Source organism: Serinus canaria, chromosome 7 (genome assembly GCF_022539315.1).
Source record: "Serinus canaria isolate serCan28SL12 chromosome 7, serCan2020, whole genome shotgun sequence".
In the NCBI taxonomy this organism is placed as follows: Eukaryota; Metazoa; Chordata; class Aves; order Passeriformes; family Fringillidae; genus Serinus; species Serinus canaria.
This window is the reverse complement of record NC_066321.1, coordinates 9,722,287-9,741,061: the sequence shown is the minus strand read 5'-3', so window position 1 is coordinate 9,741,061 and position 18,775 is coordinate 9,722,287. Positions and strand designations below refer to the sequence as shown.

At 41.5% G+C, this 18,775-nt stretch overlaps 1 protein-coding gene across 2 annotated transcripts in view; it reads left to right on the top strand.

The window, feature by feature from the left end:
- The window catches only part of KALRN (kalirin RhoGEF kinase), a 464,195-nt gene that overhangs the window by 196,518 nt on the left and 248,902 nt on the right, over positions 1 to 18,775 (top strand). For both annotated transcript variants that reach the window (XM_050976704.1, XM_050976705.1), the window contains exon 6: positions 17,155 to 17,277. In XM_050976704.1, the coding sequence (XP_050832661.1) occupies positions 17,155 to 17,277 (123 nt within the window). The remainder of the gene's footprint in view (positions 1 to 17,154; positions 17,278 to 18,775) is intronic.

Below are 18,775 nucleotides of genomic sequence, written 5' to 3'. Positions count from 1 at the left end.
GAAACTTCGTCCCCATTCAGGCCTTTAGGGTTTTACTTTCCTGTGCTGGGGCCAAAGGAAAGGAAAAGTGGGGCTATCACATAGGCACAAGCCGTGCTCTGAGATTGAATCTCCAGATGGAGACTAGAAGCTCCTTGAAGCTCAAGTCAGCAGGCAGGTCAGCCATGTGGGGAGCTTGGCAGAGGGGTGTGAGGAAGTTCACATGCTGTGCAGTGCTGACTGTAATGATCTGCTGATAAATAACACATTTCAGCTGCTGGCAAAGCCCTGACCCTCACTGTTCAACAAATTTATTCCTCGCCAGCTAATGGAGAAATACATCTGTACAGATATATATATAATTTTGAAACTAGAACTGAGGCTTCACTGTGTTTTACTGGGTAACAGGGAAAATATTTTTAGTCACCAGTAACATTTAAAAATGCGTCCCAGTCTAAATTGAATATTGTTTGAAACAAAAGCCCCACAATCAACATAGATCCAAGTATTAGAACTATCTGAGAAATGATAATTGGTTGGTGGAAATCTGGACAAGGAGAAGAATTCAGTCAGGAGTCCACATGTTTTACACTTGAATAAATACCAAAAAAAGACAAAAAATTATACTCACACTCTGTACTTTCCAGCTTTTCTGGAAATCATTTGTAACTGGCACCCAATTTGACTTTTGTAGGAATTTCCACATCATTCTGTATTGGTTCCACACCAATTTGACTACCCCAACATGGATGTGAATGAAAACCATCTATCATGATGTAATCAGCGTTGTCCATGTTAAGTATAAACAATACAGTCACCAGCTGGACTGAGCTGAGGGTCTGCACTGTAAGCTGCTCACAGCAGAGTGAGGAGCTGCTCTAACACTGTGGGGATCAGCCCCTACGGGAGGCAGAGGGGGCTTGGCGTGTTCTCTATGTCCTCACCTCCCCTTCTGCTTCCTGACTTCCCACGCAGTCCACTACACAAAGGAGAACTCCCAAAGATGGAGTTAGAAATGCCACAAGTGAATTTCATTGGAAGCTTGCGGTGGGAGAAACATTTTATTTGGATCAGGCCGGCTTTGTAGAAAGTCTAGTGGCAAACCACAGGCCACATCTAGTCTTCAAGGAGCAGTGAAGTAGCAGGCTTACAGTTAAAACCATCAGCCCCGTGTAAACCAAGGCTTCCCTTTGAAAAAACACAGCTCTGCCAGTGATTTTCTCCGTGGAGCAGGCGATGGGAAGCTGTGCAGGCTGCTGGGGCTGCCCTGGTGCTGCTGCTCTGCGCGTGTCTGCAGGGGGAGGGAGCAGAAAGCATGGATAACTTGCAGCTCCTACTCCACAGCAGCTGTAGCTCCCATTTCCCAGGTGATGTGACCAGCCTGGAACAACAGAAAGAGTTTACAGAGTGATGGGAATGTGATTAACAATGCAAAGTTCATGGATAGGAGGCAGGTTTGGAGGGGGGTATAAGGAAATGGTTAAGAGGAATAGGGTGCAGTAACAGTAGCAGCAGTTCTCCTGCATCCCTGTGCAAGTGTGGGCAGTGAGACCACGGCACTGAGCAGGCACTGCCTTCCTCCCTTCTCACACCCACCTCTGGCCCCTTCCTCAGGCAGGTCCACTTGAATAAGGGAACTGGTGTGTTATTCTCCTGAGTAGGTGCTAATAAACTCAGGCCCTACGGAGTGAAATAAATGATGTGACATTGGGTTTCTCAAGGAAGAAAGTCACAGATATGTCAGCTGTACTTGGCTCCTGTCCAGTGTACAGTTGCAATTCCTAATGAAAGTATTGAGAAGACTCCTATTAATTGTCAGCAGAAGTGTGCACATTGTACTCATTAACTAAAGGTGTACCCATTCTGAAGTGCCAGAGAAAATTTAGGAGTTCCTAATTCAGAACGTCAGTTAACACCAGGCAGAGTTAGTCTAGAAAAATACAGATAAGCTCTAGCTCAACAGCAAAGTCAGTGGGAGACAGGAATATCCAATAATGTATAGTCCAAATATTTGAACCATGCTCATACTGGTTTTGGAGTGTTACACCTGCCAAGGGTTCATGTTCCTCAGAAGGAAGGAATGGTCTGCAAGCTACTCTTTGTCTAAAAAGATGCAAGGTGGCTTTGGTGGATAACAGAATACAAAAATGTGGAAATTCATGATGTAGTTCAGGTGGGAAAAGATGGCATTAAAGAGGAAACGTTGATATCTTGATGTTTGAGAGAAAGGAAACATCAGTACATTTGTGATTATATGGCATCCACTTCAACTGTTTTGTACATTACTGCCCCACATTGCATTTGAAAATTTTGATGCTGTATGTTCTGTAATAAAATGCATTACAAAACTGATGATATGATCCTTCTTGCTAATAGGAGGCAGTTTGTTTTATTACAGTCCATTAAGTAGAGCAATTGTAGCTGCCCTTTTAGTCAAGGGAAGCATTTCCTAGAAATGGGTCCTAGCTGACTTTCTGGAAAAGCAGTATAAGAAAGATTAAAAACCAACTTTGCTTCCTTTTACATTGCACATCACCTCTAAGTTCTCTTCTTTTAGCAGTGTCAAAAGACCCTTGAAGTGATGCATAAAGCAAATATACAGAGTTTTCCTTTTTGCAACATGCCATATTAACCCTTAAGGACTTGCTAATTCCACCAGGCACAGCACCTGGGACAGGCTTCTCTGACAGATAAAATCCACTTAGTGAAGGGCCATTTCCTCTCTCTTATTTCACTGCTGGAAGCACTTGGTTTCTTTGATCTGTGCTATGTGCCATATATACAATCACCTCAAAGATTTCATGTGAATTATTGGCTTACAATTACTGTGAGAGGGATGTGTCCCAGGGAGTGAGAATGGGAAGCCAATGAGGAGAGTTCTGAGAAGGTGGCAGAGGAACCTTTCATATGTGAAATGAATAAAAAATGAAGGAGTTCTGGGGAGGTGGATAATTAGAACTGGGGAGGAGGCAGGAAGTACGTTAAGAGGGGACAGAACCACAGTCAAGATTAGTAATGAGGGCACATCTGAAGTACATGTGCCCCATGTGCTGTTTGATTATGAAGGGATTTGTTACTGAATGAATAGTATTTAGCAGTTAACAGTAATAATCATACAGGCATAATAATAATGGATTAGACATGGATTTTTGTATAGGATTTAGATTTCATTTAAGTTACGTGAACACTGAATTGGTGTGCAGAACTCAGCATGCCCTGGATTTTCCATCTAAGTACTTACACCATGAATATCAGAACAGCACAGTGAGTGAGCATTGCAATAAGGAGCTTTCCTGGAGATTCTGAGCATGGGGGATGTTGTTAGACCTGAGGTAAGCTCCATAAGACTTCTGCCATAAAAGGATTCAATAAGCTTAGTGTCTTCTATAGAGGTATTTGACTGAGGGTCTAAGTGAAACTCATTTAAGGATGTTTCTGTCATCCTTAGACTATTTCAAATGTCTTTGCAGAGAAAGGTTAGGGCCTTGGGGTACAGATTCTGCCTGGGAATACTGGCTGTCATGTTTTTGAACATCCACGTCTTTGCAGAGAGCTTTATAAGAAGAGTGACCAAGAATTTACTGCTAAGCAAAAAGGAAATCTCTTACCCATAATTCTAGAAAAAGAGTTCTCAGAGGACCAAACTGCTAGTAGTACCTACCCCTCTCAGCCCAAAGCAACTGCTTCTCCCTTCAGGTGAAACAACTCAGTTTCAGAGTAGTTTTAGCTGCAGCCCTGATCTAGTTGCATTTTGATGCTCGAGGTCTCCCTGAGTTGTCTGCTAAACAGACAGAAGCCAGGTCTTGTAAAGCAGAAAGAGTTTCAGCTACTATTGAAATCTGTGAGGGACTCGAGGTCTCTATCAGAGCTCCCAGTGACAGCACTGAGTGAGCTGGAGCAGTGTGGCATTCCCTGGAACCAGCTACTGGCTCTGGCTCCAGCCCTGCTGGTGGCAGGGCCAGCCATGGCCACCACTTATGGTAAGGAGACCACATCTCTACCTGTCCATGCTGGTGTCCCCATCCCAGGATTCCAGTTATGTTCACATTTGCAACATTTGCCATGGCTTGCAATACTCCTTATATATAAATAATGAGCTTTGAAACCAATTCCTGACACAAATGGTTCTTATTTTTATTAGATAGAATAAATATATAGATCTCTACATTTATGGATCTGGAATAGACATTGCTCAAGAGTCTTTGAATTTAGTCAAAATACTTTAAGTTGCATCTTTGTCTTTTTTCATGCAATGGACTCTTAAACAGAGCACGTAGTGTCTGTTCTCTCCTGAAACCTTGTTTCTAAATCTGGCATCTTCTCTCCCATGCTGCCAATGACAAATGCTTTATTTTATAATCTGAAGTTTCCCTTAGCATATGGTGCCTTCTTTTGCTTTAGAGATTCTCACTAGACAACTGTTCATAAAATCAGGTTTGGGATGGCAGTGTTGGGAAAGAAAGTCAGCTATCAGCTGAAATAAGCTGCCATGTGAATAGTCATGTGGTCATCATGTCATCCCATGCTTTGTACTTAAGCCCACTCTGAAACTTAGACAGCAGAGGGCTGGCCCCATGTTCAGGTTGAAGTGTTTGCTCTGACACATCATTTTTAATACAGGCAGAACACAGAAAATAAGTGCAGAAAGGACCCTAAATTGTTGGAGTAGCAGACACCATTTTACAGTATCAGATCATAAAATGTTGAAAAGATGATTACATAGGTGATATGGAAAGGAGGCTTGAATTGGGACTGAGCTGGTGCTTAAACAATAAATACTTGAGTGTATGTTTGTATGACATCTAGCACAGTGAGGTCCTGAATCTGACTGGGATATTGGTTGTTTCCAACAAAGAAATGCAGATTTTCAGTTGAGAATGGCCCTTGGACATGTAAGGGTATGAAAACATTCCTATGGAACACCTATGTATATCCACAGAGGATTTAGGTTGCTTTGGCATATTCTGGGAATATTCTGCTTCACTTAGGCTGTTTTGAGCAATAACTCTTCTGATAGCATCGATCAAGGATGGACAAAAGACCAACACAGGAAGTTCATATCAAAGGGGGAAACTGTACATCTATTCTTAAAAGTCTGTGTATTTCCCCAGATGAACCTATGCCAGTTCTAATCACTTATATTTAATTACTTCACACTTCTTAGAACAAAGGAGGCTCTAATAAACAGGTGAGAATGGAAAGCATGTAGCAGTAACTCTATTGTAGTAGGTTTTAATTAACTTTCAGCATTTATTCAAATGTGTTCTTTATCATGTTTTTTTGCTGAAGCATTTTAAAATGATTGAATTTTTGCTACTGAGTACTGCTGCTTTTTCTTGAAGCACCTCAGTACTCGCTGTCATAGGTAAGCCACTATGAGGTGTTCTAATGCAGCTGGATAAACAGTACAATGTTCTGAATGTATCTTTACTGATATTTTTTGGAACCACAGTGGTGGCATAACAGGTTCATGGATTTCCCCTAATACTTGGGTTTACCTGGTCTCAGATTAATTTTTTTTTTTTTAACAAACCAAATAAAAGAACAAAGTTTGCCTAGAAGCAGAAAAAACATTATAACAAAGGGTGGTTGTGCACGGAGCATGTGTTGACAGTTCGTTGTGATGCTGTGAGCGTAGATGTCATGTGCTAAAGAGATTTCATAGTGGAATCTGCACCTTTCCTTTTGGAAGGCTCTGAGAGTGGCAGCTAAACTGTGTCAAATCTGCCATTTCCATCGCCTAGTCATGGGCACCAGAGAATCCTTGGGGAACTGTGGGGGCAAATCTTCAGCATCTACAGCAATAAATTACTTGCAAACCCGTTCATCTTTAAGGGAAGGATGAATCCTGCCTAGCCTGCATCTCTCAGTTCAGCACCTGCATGCTGGCACTTGCTGTCTTTGCAGGCTGCAGTTCTGAATGAAGGATGCAGCGAGCTGACATCTGCTCTCTTTAATCGGAAGTCGCTTTCTGACAGGTTGCTAACGCCATCCGCAATTTGTTGCTCCCAATCTAAAGTGAAGAGTTGTCGGAGCGGGAAGTGATCCTGGTGGGCTCTGTGGGAAGCGTTCATTACTTTGACCACTGCTGGTCACACTTAATAAGATCCTGTTCTTGGTACCTGTAGGGGGAAAAAAAAAACCACTAGATTTTTGCAAGATCAGGAGATCATTATAGATGTTTTTAACTTTCCTCAAAGCACAAAGAGAGCTTATTTCTGCTAATTGGACTGCAAAAGAAAAAAGTCCTCGTTATTAGTGATGCTCCAAAGGAGCTTGCAGCTTCTCCACCGTGTCAAGCTTGTATCCTGCTACTTTCCTATTTATCAGTCAAGACCAGGGGGGTCTTCCCTTGTGTGCCAATAGCATTGTGAACATTGCTTTTCTGCCTTTCCATCCATCAGTAGAAAGCTTGGGGACAAAGCTAATAACCACAGGACAAATTCACAAGTACACACCAAATGCTTTGTGCTGCTCCTACAACTACAAGCCCTATTTTGCCATCTGGTTTGAGGAAGTGTGGGATTGCCTTGCCTGCTGAGCAGAGCAATACAGGGATCAGGGTAAATATATGTATATATCAGAAATTCTTTTCCTTGTGGCTGTGATTCTAGTGGTGAATGTCACCTTCCATTGCTTTAAGCATCATTTCTTTCTCTGTGACAAAGGGGCAGGATGCTTTTGTAGCGTCCTGTTGACATTTCTGTTTCTCCTGCAACAAGTCTGCTGCTGGTTCAACAGCTCTGAGAGTACAAACTTTCTTCCTTAGCACTTCCATGACCTGAATTCAGGCTCCAGAAGCGAAGAACACAAGAATCTTCTGAAGGGATTTGTACTAATTTTTCAGATGTGGACAGCTGTCCATCAGGAAGGGCAGTCTTCTGCCAGACACTGATTTCTGTTGAGATGGATTGGCACTGGAGCAGCAAAATTAAGTGCAAAGGATGTATAGTTCAAAGCTAGAAATTGGGAATTAAAAACCACAGGGGTTAACTGCCTTGCCTCCTGTCACACAGGAAGCCTGTCCTGCAGTGGGAGTCCTGATCTGATGTGTAAAATAAACATCTCTGTGCTTCCCTTCTTTCTCCATTAATTCATTCTGCCTTGTGCTGCCAATTCCGGTGGGTTTTTTTTCTTTTATTGGCAGATAAACACGTTGCCTCCACAGCACTTGGAACTGAACCTGATCTTTTCGATGGGAATGTAAAAACACTAACAATGCCTCACTGCCTGCTGCAGCTCGGGGTGAGGAAGAGTTGCGCGTTTCCTCCATGCTGAGCGTGCCCTGTAGCACAGTTACAGCATCTGGGGCCGCTCTGTCCCACTGGCACTGGAGCATCCAGCACAACTCGTGACCTCTCAGTGCAAGGGGCACTGCCCGAGCCATGGCGTAGTTCCTGCTCTGTCTCCAGGCTCCGGCAGCAGCCGCCTCGCTGCCCGTCCGCCCCTGCCCGTGAGGAAGCGGCTCCGCAGCCGCTGGAACTGGAACATGGTGTGCTCTGCTATTTGGAGTTTCCTGCTGCCGACACGGGATACGCAGTTACTATTCCTCCTGCTTCCTCCTTCAACATTAGAATGGGTCCAAAAATAATTGAAGGCAGTATGTTCTGATGGAATATTTTTGCATTTGCAGAAATTTCCTCCTTCTTTCGCTTGCCAATTTTGATAGGGAGCATTTTGAGACTGTTTCAGCATCTCCGACTTGGCACCGCTGGGAGGCACAGGAATGCTCCCCTGATCAGTATGGCACAAAAATGAGTTTGGGCACCTGAATACAGACTTAAAACTCATTTTTAAGGATTATTATAGCATCTCTTAACCACAAAGTTCTTTAGCTTTAGCCAATAAAGATGAGAAGACCCAAATGCTCTAGAGGGTAACAAGGCCCACACATCTAGAAAAAGATGAGAAAGCTGGGTTTTTTTAAATTTATTGCTTTGATCCTCAAAAAGGTTAGGTGGCAAGAGACTAGCTGTCAGGAAATAATGTAATTAAGCTGTACATGAGGTTCACAGACTTATTCTGCAGCATCTTTCAGATGTAGCGATGTGATTATTTCCAAATTAATGTCTTCCTGGCCTGGAAATGCTTTCAATAGCCCACACTTGGCAGGGCTTGGGGTCTGAAAAGTGTGTCTTAAATTACCCTTCATATCTATTTATAGAGAGCAGATAAAGGTGGGTGTACAGCTGAGAGGTTGTCTTCTCTAGAGCTGGTGAGGGTTGAAGAGGAAAAACCAGGAGCATGATCTGTGGATAGCTTCCAGAAGTATCAGTGTAATTTTAAACCAGGTGGCTCTGACTTTTCTTCTTACAAATCATGCACATTGCAGAGAAAGTAATTCAGAAATATTTTCTTGAGCCCTCATGTCCTGCAAGACTCCTCTGTATTATTTGGCACCAGAGTCCTGGATGTCTCATGTCCTGCACAGGTGCTGAAGAGGTGTCACAGACAAAACAGTCTTGAATTCGGGAATTTTGCTCAGCTTAAAGCTTATGAACACAAACTTCTGATCTTGATTTGGGTGTTGAAAGGAAAAAGCAGGACACACTGCCATAAACACCTACTTTTCACCGGCTTAAATTTCCCTCATTTGTGTCTTGGTTTATACCCAGTCCATCAAAAGTCTTTTTTGGTGGGCAGCGGAGCATGTCAGGGATAATATTCACATAAGTTTCTTTTTGCTGCTATTACAGCTATTCTCTGATTCTTAATTTTTTTCTGCTGTTGTTCTTTAGAGTTTCCTGCTCTGACATGGGCCCCTTGTCCCTGAGGTGTGTCCCCATAGTGTGTCTCCAGCACAGTGTCCCTCAGCACCCCATAGTGTACCTCAGCAGCCCTCATTTTCTTTTCCTGACACTTTGTGTTCAGGTGTTCTCTGTCTGATGGATGCTCTGGCAGCATGGTCAGGCACTGGCATGTGGTGGTTCTCCCTGATGGGGCCTCCCCTGGTGCCAAAGTTGGTAGGAAATGGGGGGTGGCAGCTCAGGACCCCCTGAAGGCCACCTTGTGAGATCCAGGGGCGCTGCTGAGGGGGCAGTCAGGTGTTTAAAGCTGTGGTTACACCAGCTGCATCTCTGGACCTCAGACACATGTGGGTTTGGTAGAGGAAATGCCACGATTCTGGTTCAAACCAGCAAACATCTCTCTGGCTGGTTTGTTCTTAGTGGCAGCTATTTGGAGTGACTGCGATGTTACACATTCAGCCAGGAATAGAACCAGGGTCTATAACAAAGTCACCAAACTCCTACAGCATTTTCAACTGAATGAAAATTTCTTCTGAAAACTGAAAGGAAGATCCACATCTCGGGGGGAAATTTTAATAATTTACACTGTATTTTCCATTCATGTGGCTGTTTTCTGTTTATATCTTTTAGTATTATATTTCCTATCCAACCAATGAATTAGTTTCCACCTAGACATCAAGCAGTTCTCTGTAGATGATCTGTGCCCAGAAAAGGCCATTTCCATTTTAAGGAACAGAGATCCTTTCCAGGAATGCCTTAGTGTTTGATGTTACTAAGTGTGGTGGAAAGGTGCAGTATCTCAAAAAGCAAGCAAACAATTTAGACGTATAAAACATGCCCAGACGTCATTAGTTGTATTTATATGTTCAGGATCTGTAATTTTCTCCCACCTTCAACAATAAAACTCCTGCTTCTCTGTAGGAATCACATGCATTACTTTGTACATGGCTGTGGCTTGATATGTGTCAGGAAAAAATACACAGATCTCTTACTCTGGCATTTAGTGGGAACATTCAGTGTGAGTATGTTGGAAGTGGTGCTCTGCTATAAATACAAAGCTATTTGTCACGTCACACATCTCACTAATTTTCTAGTGGGTTGACAGTTGGGCCCATTGTCTGGAATAATTTAATGTGCTGTAGCCTTACTTACTGTACTCCATGAATCATATACACAGATATTCATAATGGAAAAACTGTGTTCATGCAGCATTGAGGTTTACACAAATACAGCTGTGGGTCTGAATCTTCAGCTGGTGTAAATTGGCCTTGTTGGAATGACACCAATTTATCCTGGCTGTGGACTGCACAGAACACATGTGAAAGGGAAAGATCTGGCAGAAGTATTGGCTTGTCCGTCACCATCTGTAAACACGAGACAAACACAAAAACAAACACAATGTTGCATTTAGGCCCTGGCTTAGCAAGGCATTTAGATGTATGCAGAGTTCTGTTTTAAAGCTACAAGTGCTTTGATTTAATTAAGGCTGTATTTATAAAGTGGCAACAGGAATTACAGCAGATTGGAGGGTTTTCTTATTGAAATAATTTTCATAAAATTTGTTGATTCATGAAAAAAAAATTGGATGTGCTATCAAAGTTTTCTTTAAGTCCGAAATTTATTCTGGAGCCAGTACCATCTTACCTGAGCACAGCCCTTTTCCTAGTGACTGTGGAGCTATTCAGCCCACTGTAAGGGCCCTGTGGGCACTGGTGGACATTAATGACCAACCTCACTGCCAGCTTTGCCACAGCCCTTCTCTGCCTGGCCACAGCCCCCGCTGAGCCAGACACTGATCCATCCACTCATTTTGTGGCATGACCTGGGGCTACAGCTGAGCCTGGTTACCCTCACTGGGCCTGATCCTGGCCTGCTGGTTGACTTCATAGCTTAAGCTTGAACTTGTCTTGTCACCAGAACTTGTGCAATGTCCTCTTGGTTAAGTCTTGTTACTGTCAGTTGTAAAAATCAGGGGCTGTGTGACAGGCTCTGGTTAATGACCCCCCTGTTCTACCTACTGAGTCTTCATGTCTGACTCCTTATCCCTTTGGGATCAGCTTGCCTGGACAGCCAGCATCACTCCTCTCTTCTGCTGAATTTAGCTCAGAGGCTTGACTGGAGGGATTTTTCTGTATTCCAGGTAGAAGTCCTGATTCTTCAGACTGCTGGCATTTCCCATGTGCTCCTTCACAGAGGTGTTGCACTTCTGTTGGCCTTTCCCAGACATTTAGGTGACCTAGACATATGGCTGGTTCCAATTAAACTGTAGTTTTGATTCTAGTCTGGAGACACTGGGGGAGTTTCTTGATTGTCTCTTATAAAGTTAGCTCACATGCAAATTTTTCCTGGATCGTGCCCTTGCGTGTCAGTAGACTGTGTGTGTACCACAAATCTGTTGCTCAGTATTCTTTTTGATTAAATGCTGGCTAAATTCACTTGCAAAAGATGTGAGAAATATGCCTTGATTTTTGTTTAATTGAGTTGTTGAGAATACTTGAACTCCCTTAATGAGATAGGAATAGACCTTGTAGCTGGAAACTTTGTAAACCTCAAGAGAGGGACTCTGGCAGTTACTGTTGTGTGTGTGTTATTGTTTATATTGTGGAAATACATGAAAATGAACTTGCTTAACTCTAGATGCTCTCAGAGTGGAACTTTCCACTTTCTGCTATAGATTATTCAGTTTAACACTGGCTGGACAGTTTTGAAAATACAAAATGCACACGGACTCCTAAATGGACCTCTCTTTAATAAGCCATGTATGCTTACCTCTAGCATTTCCCAGCCTGTGAATCATGGATATTAAGTTCCTTAGCGGTTGATACAGGTATTTGATAAAACAGATTTATTCTTTGAAGACCTTAAGTGGCTACAGTGCTTGCCTTGAAAAAAATTATGGGGTCCACAGATCAGAAGAGATCTAACAGGGATTTCATCTGGCATATAATTACTGATCTTCCCACTCCACAACTACAGGCAAGACATTCTTTTAGATTAACATTTTTTGTCTCTTTGTTAGCAGCATATGGAGGCATATTGTGAGAATGCATTTATGACTACCTGGATTTCAAAACCCTGTCTTGTATTTTCCCTAAGTGCTCTTGAACTTGCTTTTATTCAGAACATCACCCAAGTTGTGCTTGTCAGAGCAAATCACATAAACACTACTGGTCTTTGTCAGTATTTGTGCAGGGAACTACCAAGAGAAAAGATAGTGAGGCAAAGCAGAAGGTACTGACGTTGATCCAGCAGCTGTTGCCCTCCCATTTTTGTATCTCCTTTTCTAGAACTGATGCCAGAAGCACTGCACAAGTTATCCTGAATGATGTCAGCTGGAGTATTTCCAAACAAGAAATAAAATCAACGTTTCACAAAGTCCTTAGGGTTAGTCCTTAGAATCTCAGTTGGGATTGAAAGATATCCATGAACTAAAACAAGCTCGGAGAAAGACTGTGTATCTTAAGAAGCTTCAAAAGAGTTAGGCTGTAGTAAAACAAACAGCACAAGAGATAATGATCCCACCTGGTCCACAGTGGAAAAGGTTTAACACCTGGGAGAACTTTTTTAACTTGTAGGGAAATGTTGACCTAAGAGAAAATGTGTATAAACTGGACATGAGCCTTGTGTAGATCGGAGAGAATGTGAAGAGCTCAGTAACAGGAGCAGAAAGTTTTTGGAATTGCTTGTCATAGGAGGAGCTGGGCTGTAGCACTTCACTAGCTTTCAGGTGGAGCTTCATCCCTTTATGAAAGGAAATTTTATCCTGTGGTTGGCTGCCAAAAGCAGGGATTGGACTTGACCTGAATGTCCCTTTGGAACCGTTTTCTTTATATGTACCCTGTATTGTTCCTCAAGATTACATGGCTATAATGGTTATCATTCTGCCCTTAATTAACCATATGAGTTTGATATATATAGCTCAGAACTTAAAGAGAAGATGATTTGCTATAAGCCAGTTCATAATTAATTCCAGCCCTAGTATAGTGTTCAATAGATTTGGGATTTATTATTTGCAGCATTTATAAACATTTTCATTGGCTGCCAAGGCCATGAGGACTGTAATCCTCCCATCAATACCACTGGCATGGTGTGTGCTGCCAGCCATGTGCTGGGCACGTCAACCTGTGGTGCTCTGCACCACTGTGTTCAGAATCCAGTGCTAATGCTCCTCAGCAAGCACTGACAAAAGCCAGAGAGCAGAGGTTTTTATCTGAAATTATGTTATAAATCTCATTTTAGCTGATGTAGAGCTGGACTGTGCACAGCCTGCATACATGTTGTTCCATATCCGTGTGTTTCTTGTCTGTTCTCAAACAGCTGTTCTCACCCTGTACTCACTGGCCTGCCAGATGTTACAAATCCAGGGAAAATATGGAGTCACATTCTCCCTCTGTAGGACTTACTCATGACCAGCTTGAGACCTGCTGTTTGGTCTAACACTTAACCTGGATTTTCTAGTAACTCATCAACTATGATGACAAAACATGAGGTTAAGAACTTCTTGTTGCCAGCAGGACTGATGCTGGAGATGTGATCTGATACTCTAATCTCGAGTGAAGTTGCCTCAAGACTACATCTATAATAATTACTGGTGCATATATGACAACTAGTGACAGTGAGGCTAGATTCTTAAAAATGCATAAGAGACTCTTTGGATCATTCTTAGTTCTTCTGACTCTCATAAAAGACTAATTTCTTTAATTAAATGTAGCACTTCACATTCTTCAGCACATACATTCAATTTTCTTTATGTATTCTTAGAAACAGGACTGCAAGAGATAATCACGCTGAAAGTTTATCTTTTTTTTTAAGTGTGCTTAACCCCTCCCCCTGCTTCTCAGTCACTGGAAAACTCCTAAGTACTTAACTGGTCTCCAGATTATCTACAGCACTGTGGAGAAGTGCCAGTCTGAGAGACACTGAGGACAGTTGGTTCATGTGTTTTTAGTGATGTAATGTCCAATCTTAGTTATTCTGTGCTGCTGTTTAGTGTGAATTCATGACTGCAGGAGTGATTAGAAGGCTTGAGAGCAGAATTATTTCACTGGCAGTCAGCGTGACTCCAACTAGGAAGTAAGTCACAGGAATAATTAAAAATCCATTCATTTCGTGATAATCACTAGACTAGGTTTGTTAAGAGAGTCTTTTTCATGGATGGGATGAGATCAATTGATACAGCGCTGTATAGCAATGTTAGAGTGACACAGAAAATCTGTTTGCTGAGACACTCTATCTGGCTTAAACTGATCTCACGGGGCACACTCTCCTCTCTTTGATATTTATTGTATTAAAAACTCATTCTTTTGACAGGCAAACTGACTTGTCAAAGTATCTTGAACATTTTTCCAGGAGCCCACATTAGCCCCTTGAAACTGGGGCAGTCCTTGCAGGGTTGAGAGGAACAGCAATTGTTGGGTCATTGCCATGTTCACATCCGTAATGGTGCATTTTAATTAAACAAACGAGGCAGCACATCGCTTCAGGAACACAGGAAGCATCAGAGTTTCTCATGTGGAAAACAGGTTTCACTTGAAAGCTTTCAGGAAATATTGCTGGTAATAGGGGCCAGGCCAGACAATGCTGACAAACCTTCATATCAAAACCTCCTGGCCACGCGTTGCAAACTCTCACGGCACCATCACAACTCACATTTCATCTGGCACTTTCAGAGTCTCAGCTTGGAGGCACATTATTATGAGAAAATTGTTTAAGACCATTTTAGAGGTTTTGGTCAAAGAAAAAAGTTTGAAAACACAATCCATTGTATCTCAAAAGTAAATAAGACCCCATTTTTAAGTGTTTATTTGAATCATTGTTAAGGTAATCTTGTGATCTGTGGTACTGTGTAATACTTACATATCTCATCATTGAGGTCTAATGCTCAGTGTTGCTCAAAATTCTTGAAGGACATCCTTTAAACTGTTGTTACATTTCAGCTGATTTAACAAGACAAAAAAAAAGGCAAATAATCTCTTAAACTTCCTTTCTTTTTCTTAATAGTTTATTATTTTACATTAAAAGGGAGAAGCATGGTTTAACTTAAGCTAGGTTTTCATCCTGCAATAACTGTATAGATTAGATAAAAGAAATGCTCCCTATCCACAGAACAATAGATTACTTGTTTAAATTACTTGTCTTTAAAAGATCCTGATTTGGCTTTGCTGAGCGTAAAATATTAAATTTACTGTTTATTTTTAGTGGATTGCTGCCAATTTTCTTTTCCCTGTCTTTAGATTGTTTAAAACATAAAAAAAAAAATGTTCTCATCAAACATATATCTACTTACAAGAAATCTCTGTTGGTCTTTCCGCAGAGACATAAAATCTTGTTGTTAGGACTTGAACTTGACTGTTATGGAATTTTTCTTTTTTTTTTACCTTTATGTTTTTCCTGTCCTTTTTTTTTTTTTCCCTTTAAGCCCACAAGTGTGGCAAATTCTGTTGTGCTAATGTTGCTTATTAAATCTTCATAAAGTGAGAAAAAGGAATCAGATGAGAAAGCTTTAACTGTTGTAGGTAGTTTCATTTGTTTAATTGACAGTAAAGTTTGAAAACTCTGACCTCATCCTTGCAAAAATGTTGTTACTTATATTTCCTGAAAAAATGATGCTAGGCCTGATCAGCTCCATTGGTAGAAAGTATCTGTGTCATTGATACTACTTTAGACTTGCATCTTTGTAACTTGAACCAAATTTGGCTTTTAGGACTATTTATCAACAGAACATACAAGGCTGATGTAGACTCTCTAGCTGCAAGTGTATTTTCATAAATAAAAGATTAAGAACTCAGGCATATGTGACAGTTTCTTGGGGACCAGGTCAGTGTGGTGTGTCTGGTAACACTTGGAATGTTTATTTTTCTTTTGTTGAAAGGGATATGCAGTGTTATTTTTGCAAATCCCCTTTGTAAAGCCGAGCACTCCTAACTGGATTGAGTGCTCAGCATGAAATGCTGTTTTTCCTGCAGAAATCTCAGGTGACCTGTGCAGGGCCTTTGCTCTCCTCCCAGGAGCCCCAACTCCACAGGGAATGGGGAACTGACCCTGAGCAACTACAGCAACAGAGCAGTGGGCTCTGAGTGTTCTTCAGCTGTCACAGGTTAAAAGTTGCTATGCAGTGCTAAAGAACAAACCAGCTTTTTATTGGAGGATATGTAAATGATATAACAAAGATCTGGACTGATATTTGACCCTAAGGTGGTTACTTAGAAGCTGCATCACTGCCTTTTTACCTTAAAACACTTAAACTTTTTACACCTAAAACACTTTCTCCAAGACTGTCTGAGACCAGGGAGTGCACTGACCTGACCTGTGCAGCCTCCGTAATTAGTTTTTCTTTTTTGCAATGAATTAATGAGTTAATTGGGTTTGATGATGATGATGATGATGATGATGATGAAAGAGTCCTTATTAATGAACAGTTCCCCAGGTTACTGGGATGGAGATAAGAAAACATGGTTTTAAAGGGATTCTGCAAAAAAAAAAATTGCAGAAAAGATCTGAGATTGCAATTGCCTGCAGAGCTGCAGTCAGGAGTAAAGAATGAAAAGTTCTCACTTTGAATGCATTTGGTCTCTAGCACAACACAGAACAAGCTAAAACATAAATGAACTGTCTCTTAGCTGACTTGTGACAGCTTATAATGAATGAATGGGCTGCAGATTGAAATGTCACACTGATGTGTTTCTGAATAAGAAATGAGTTTCATCAGCTTTATTCAATATATTTCTATCTGTGTCTGAAGTACTGAACAATCCATTTTGCTTGGGAATACATTTGGAAGTGGAAGAAGTTGAAATGTGTGCTCTCTATAGATATTAATAAAATTATTTTATTCTTTTTTTCTCTTCATTCCCAAAAATAGTAAATGCCAGACAGGCTGGATTCTGACTTTGAACTTGGAAAGATCTAGGAAATAAAAGTGTAGGAAATCAGCTGGCTCTTTGAATGTAATATCTGGAAACTATATACTATATATATAGATAAAAAACAAAGGGGTTTGAGAAAATCGCATCACTAATATTTATTGAATTTTTGGTCCATTTGTGAATCAAAAGTACTTTATCAACTGCTAGATCTTTGGTCAATGAAGCAATCCCTGATTACAGTTCCCTCTGCTGAAATTTTTCTATATATGAAATTCCCATTACTTATAGGACAAGACTGTGGAATCAAGCTTACTGAATAACATGTTTAATAAATTATTTTTCCTGACCTATCATTCTGTTCATAGTGAAATTTGGTGATAACTTCAATGCTTCCATTGCTCAGCAACAGTTAATTTTATTAAGGATCATAGGTGAGATGATTTTGGCTGTGTTGCATACACATCTATCTCAGAAGAGGATTTTTATATTTTGCACTGTCTCTTACTGTTTCCCTCCTTGTCTAACTCTGTCTTTTTTCCCTCTCTTGTGTGGAACCCTTCCAGATGTTCGACTGGATCAGCCACAACAAAGAGTTGTTCCTGCAGAGTCACACAGAGATTGGTGTGAGCTACCAACACGCCCTGGACCTGCAGACACAGCACAACCACTTTGCCATGAATTCCATGGTGAGTTGAGGGCACTGTGAGCAGCACAGGAGGGAGGAGAGGGCCAGCACAGGAGGCCACCTCCAGTGCTCAGGGAGTGAGGGACCTGTGAGAGGTGATGTAAGGAAGGTCAGGCTGGCTGTGGCAGCTGCAGAGTGTTGCTCTGTCCAGCCAGACACTGATGTATGGTAACTTCATTGACTTAAGAGCAGCTCAGTCCTGTGGAGTTTGTTTGCATTTTGAAGAGTAAATACAATATTTTTTAACTTTTTGACATTTCTTTGACTGGGAATTAATGAGAGCTGTAGGATGCACTTTATTAATTTATACTTCTTCCTCCACAGAGGGTGGAGGTATACACCTTAAATATAAGGTACTTTTCAAAACCTCGAAAAGGAGACACTAATCAAGCTGTTACTTGTGGCCACAGTGGGATTTTGCCTTTTTCAGTTAATTGGTCAGAACTTTTGAATCCAACTCAATTTACCTTTCTTTTTCAAAAAAAAAAGAAAACCATCATTATACTTTTATTAGTACTTTGGTAATTTTCTTATTCTTTCCAGACATAAGGTTATTTGTCCTGGAAACTGCCCTGCTTTCAGCACAGAAATGAGGACAGGATGTATTGATGTTTTGATCATTGCAGTGGGATGGCAAAATGCATGTACACCCCCTGCTGCAACTGTGCAGTGCAGAGATGAGCCCTCTCTGAACACTGCCAACTACAGCAAAGCTTGCTCAGAGTGAAGCACTCCAGCAGGTGAAGCCTCCTCCTGCTGTGCAGGGTCAGGCTGCAGCTGCAAGGGGCTGACAGCTCAGAGGTGGTTGAAGTTGGTGGTGTAAGGCACTGGAGAGCCCCACCTGCTCTGCTGCCCAGGGCATGGCACTGGAGAGCAGCTGTCTGAAATGGGAAAAAGAGATCCCAACTACCCCAGGAACTGCTTTCATCAGGTTACAGGCATTAACCCTGGGGTTCTGGCCAAATTCCAGGTCAGGTAATTAACTTCTCTGACCTGAATTCCACAGGCCACTTGCAGCTAGCTAGCTACTCCCCACTTCCAGCACTGTGCCTCACTAGGGCATTGCATAACAGTGGGAGATGAGAAATGTTTGTAATGCCTATTAATGTGTTTATTGTGGTTATATCAGAGCAGAGCACTGAAAACCAGGCTCTAGGCACCTGATAGTTAAACTTGCCCTCACAGTGCCATCTAGCAAAGTCCAGGATAACGCTGCTTCCATATAACACTGCTGCTCTCAGAGTCCCAATAAGTAAATGTGTCCTGGAGGTGAGTGCATTAGAATTCATTTGACATGTAAAATATGCAAATTCAGTCATAATTCTTCAGAAATTCCATTAGAAGAGTCAGGCTTGAGGATCTCCCTTTATCCTTTTTTGTGCTAATAATATAACAAAATATGGTAATGTAAAATAATGTTGTCTAGTATTATTTTCTTAAAATAACTGGGAGTTAGGCTTGGAAAGAGATCATTGCTGTTAACAGAAAATTAATGATTT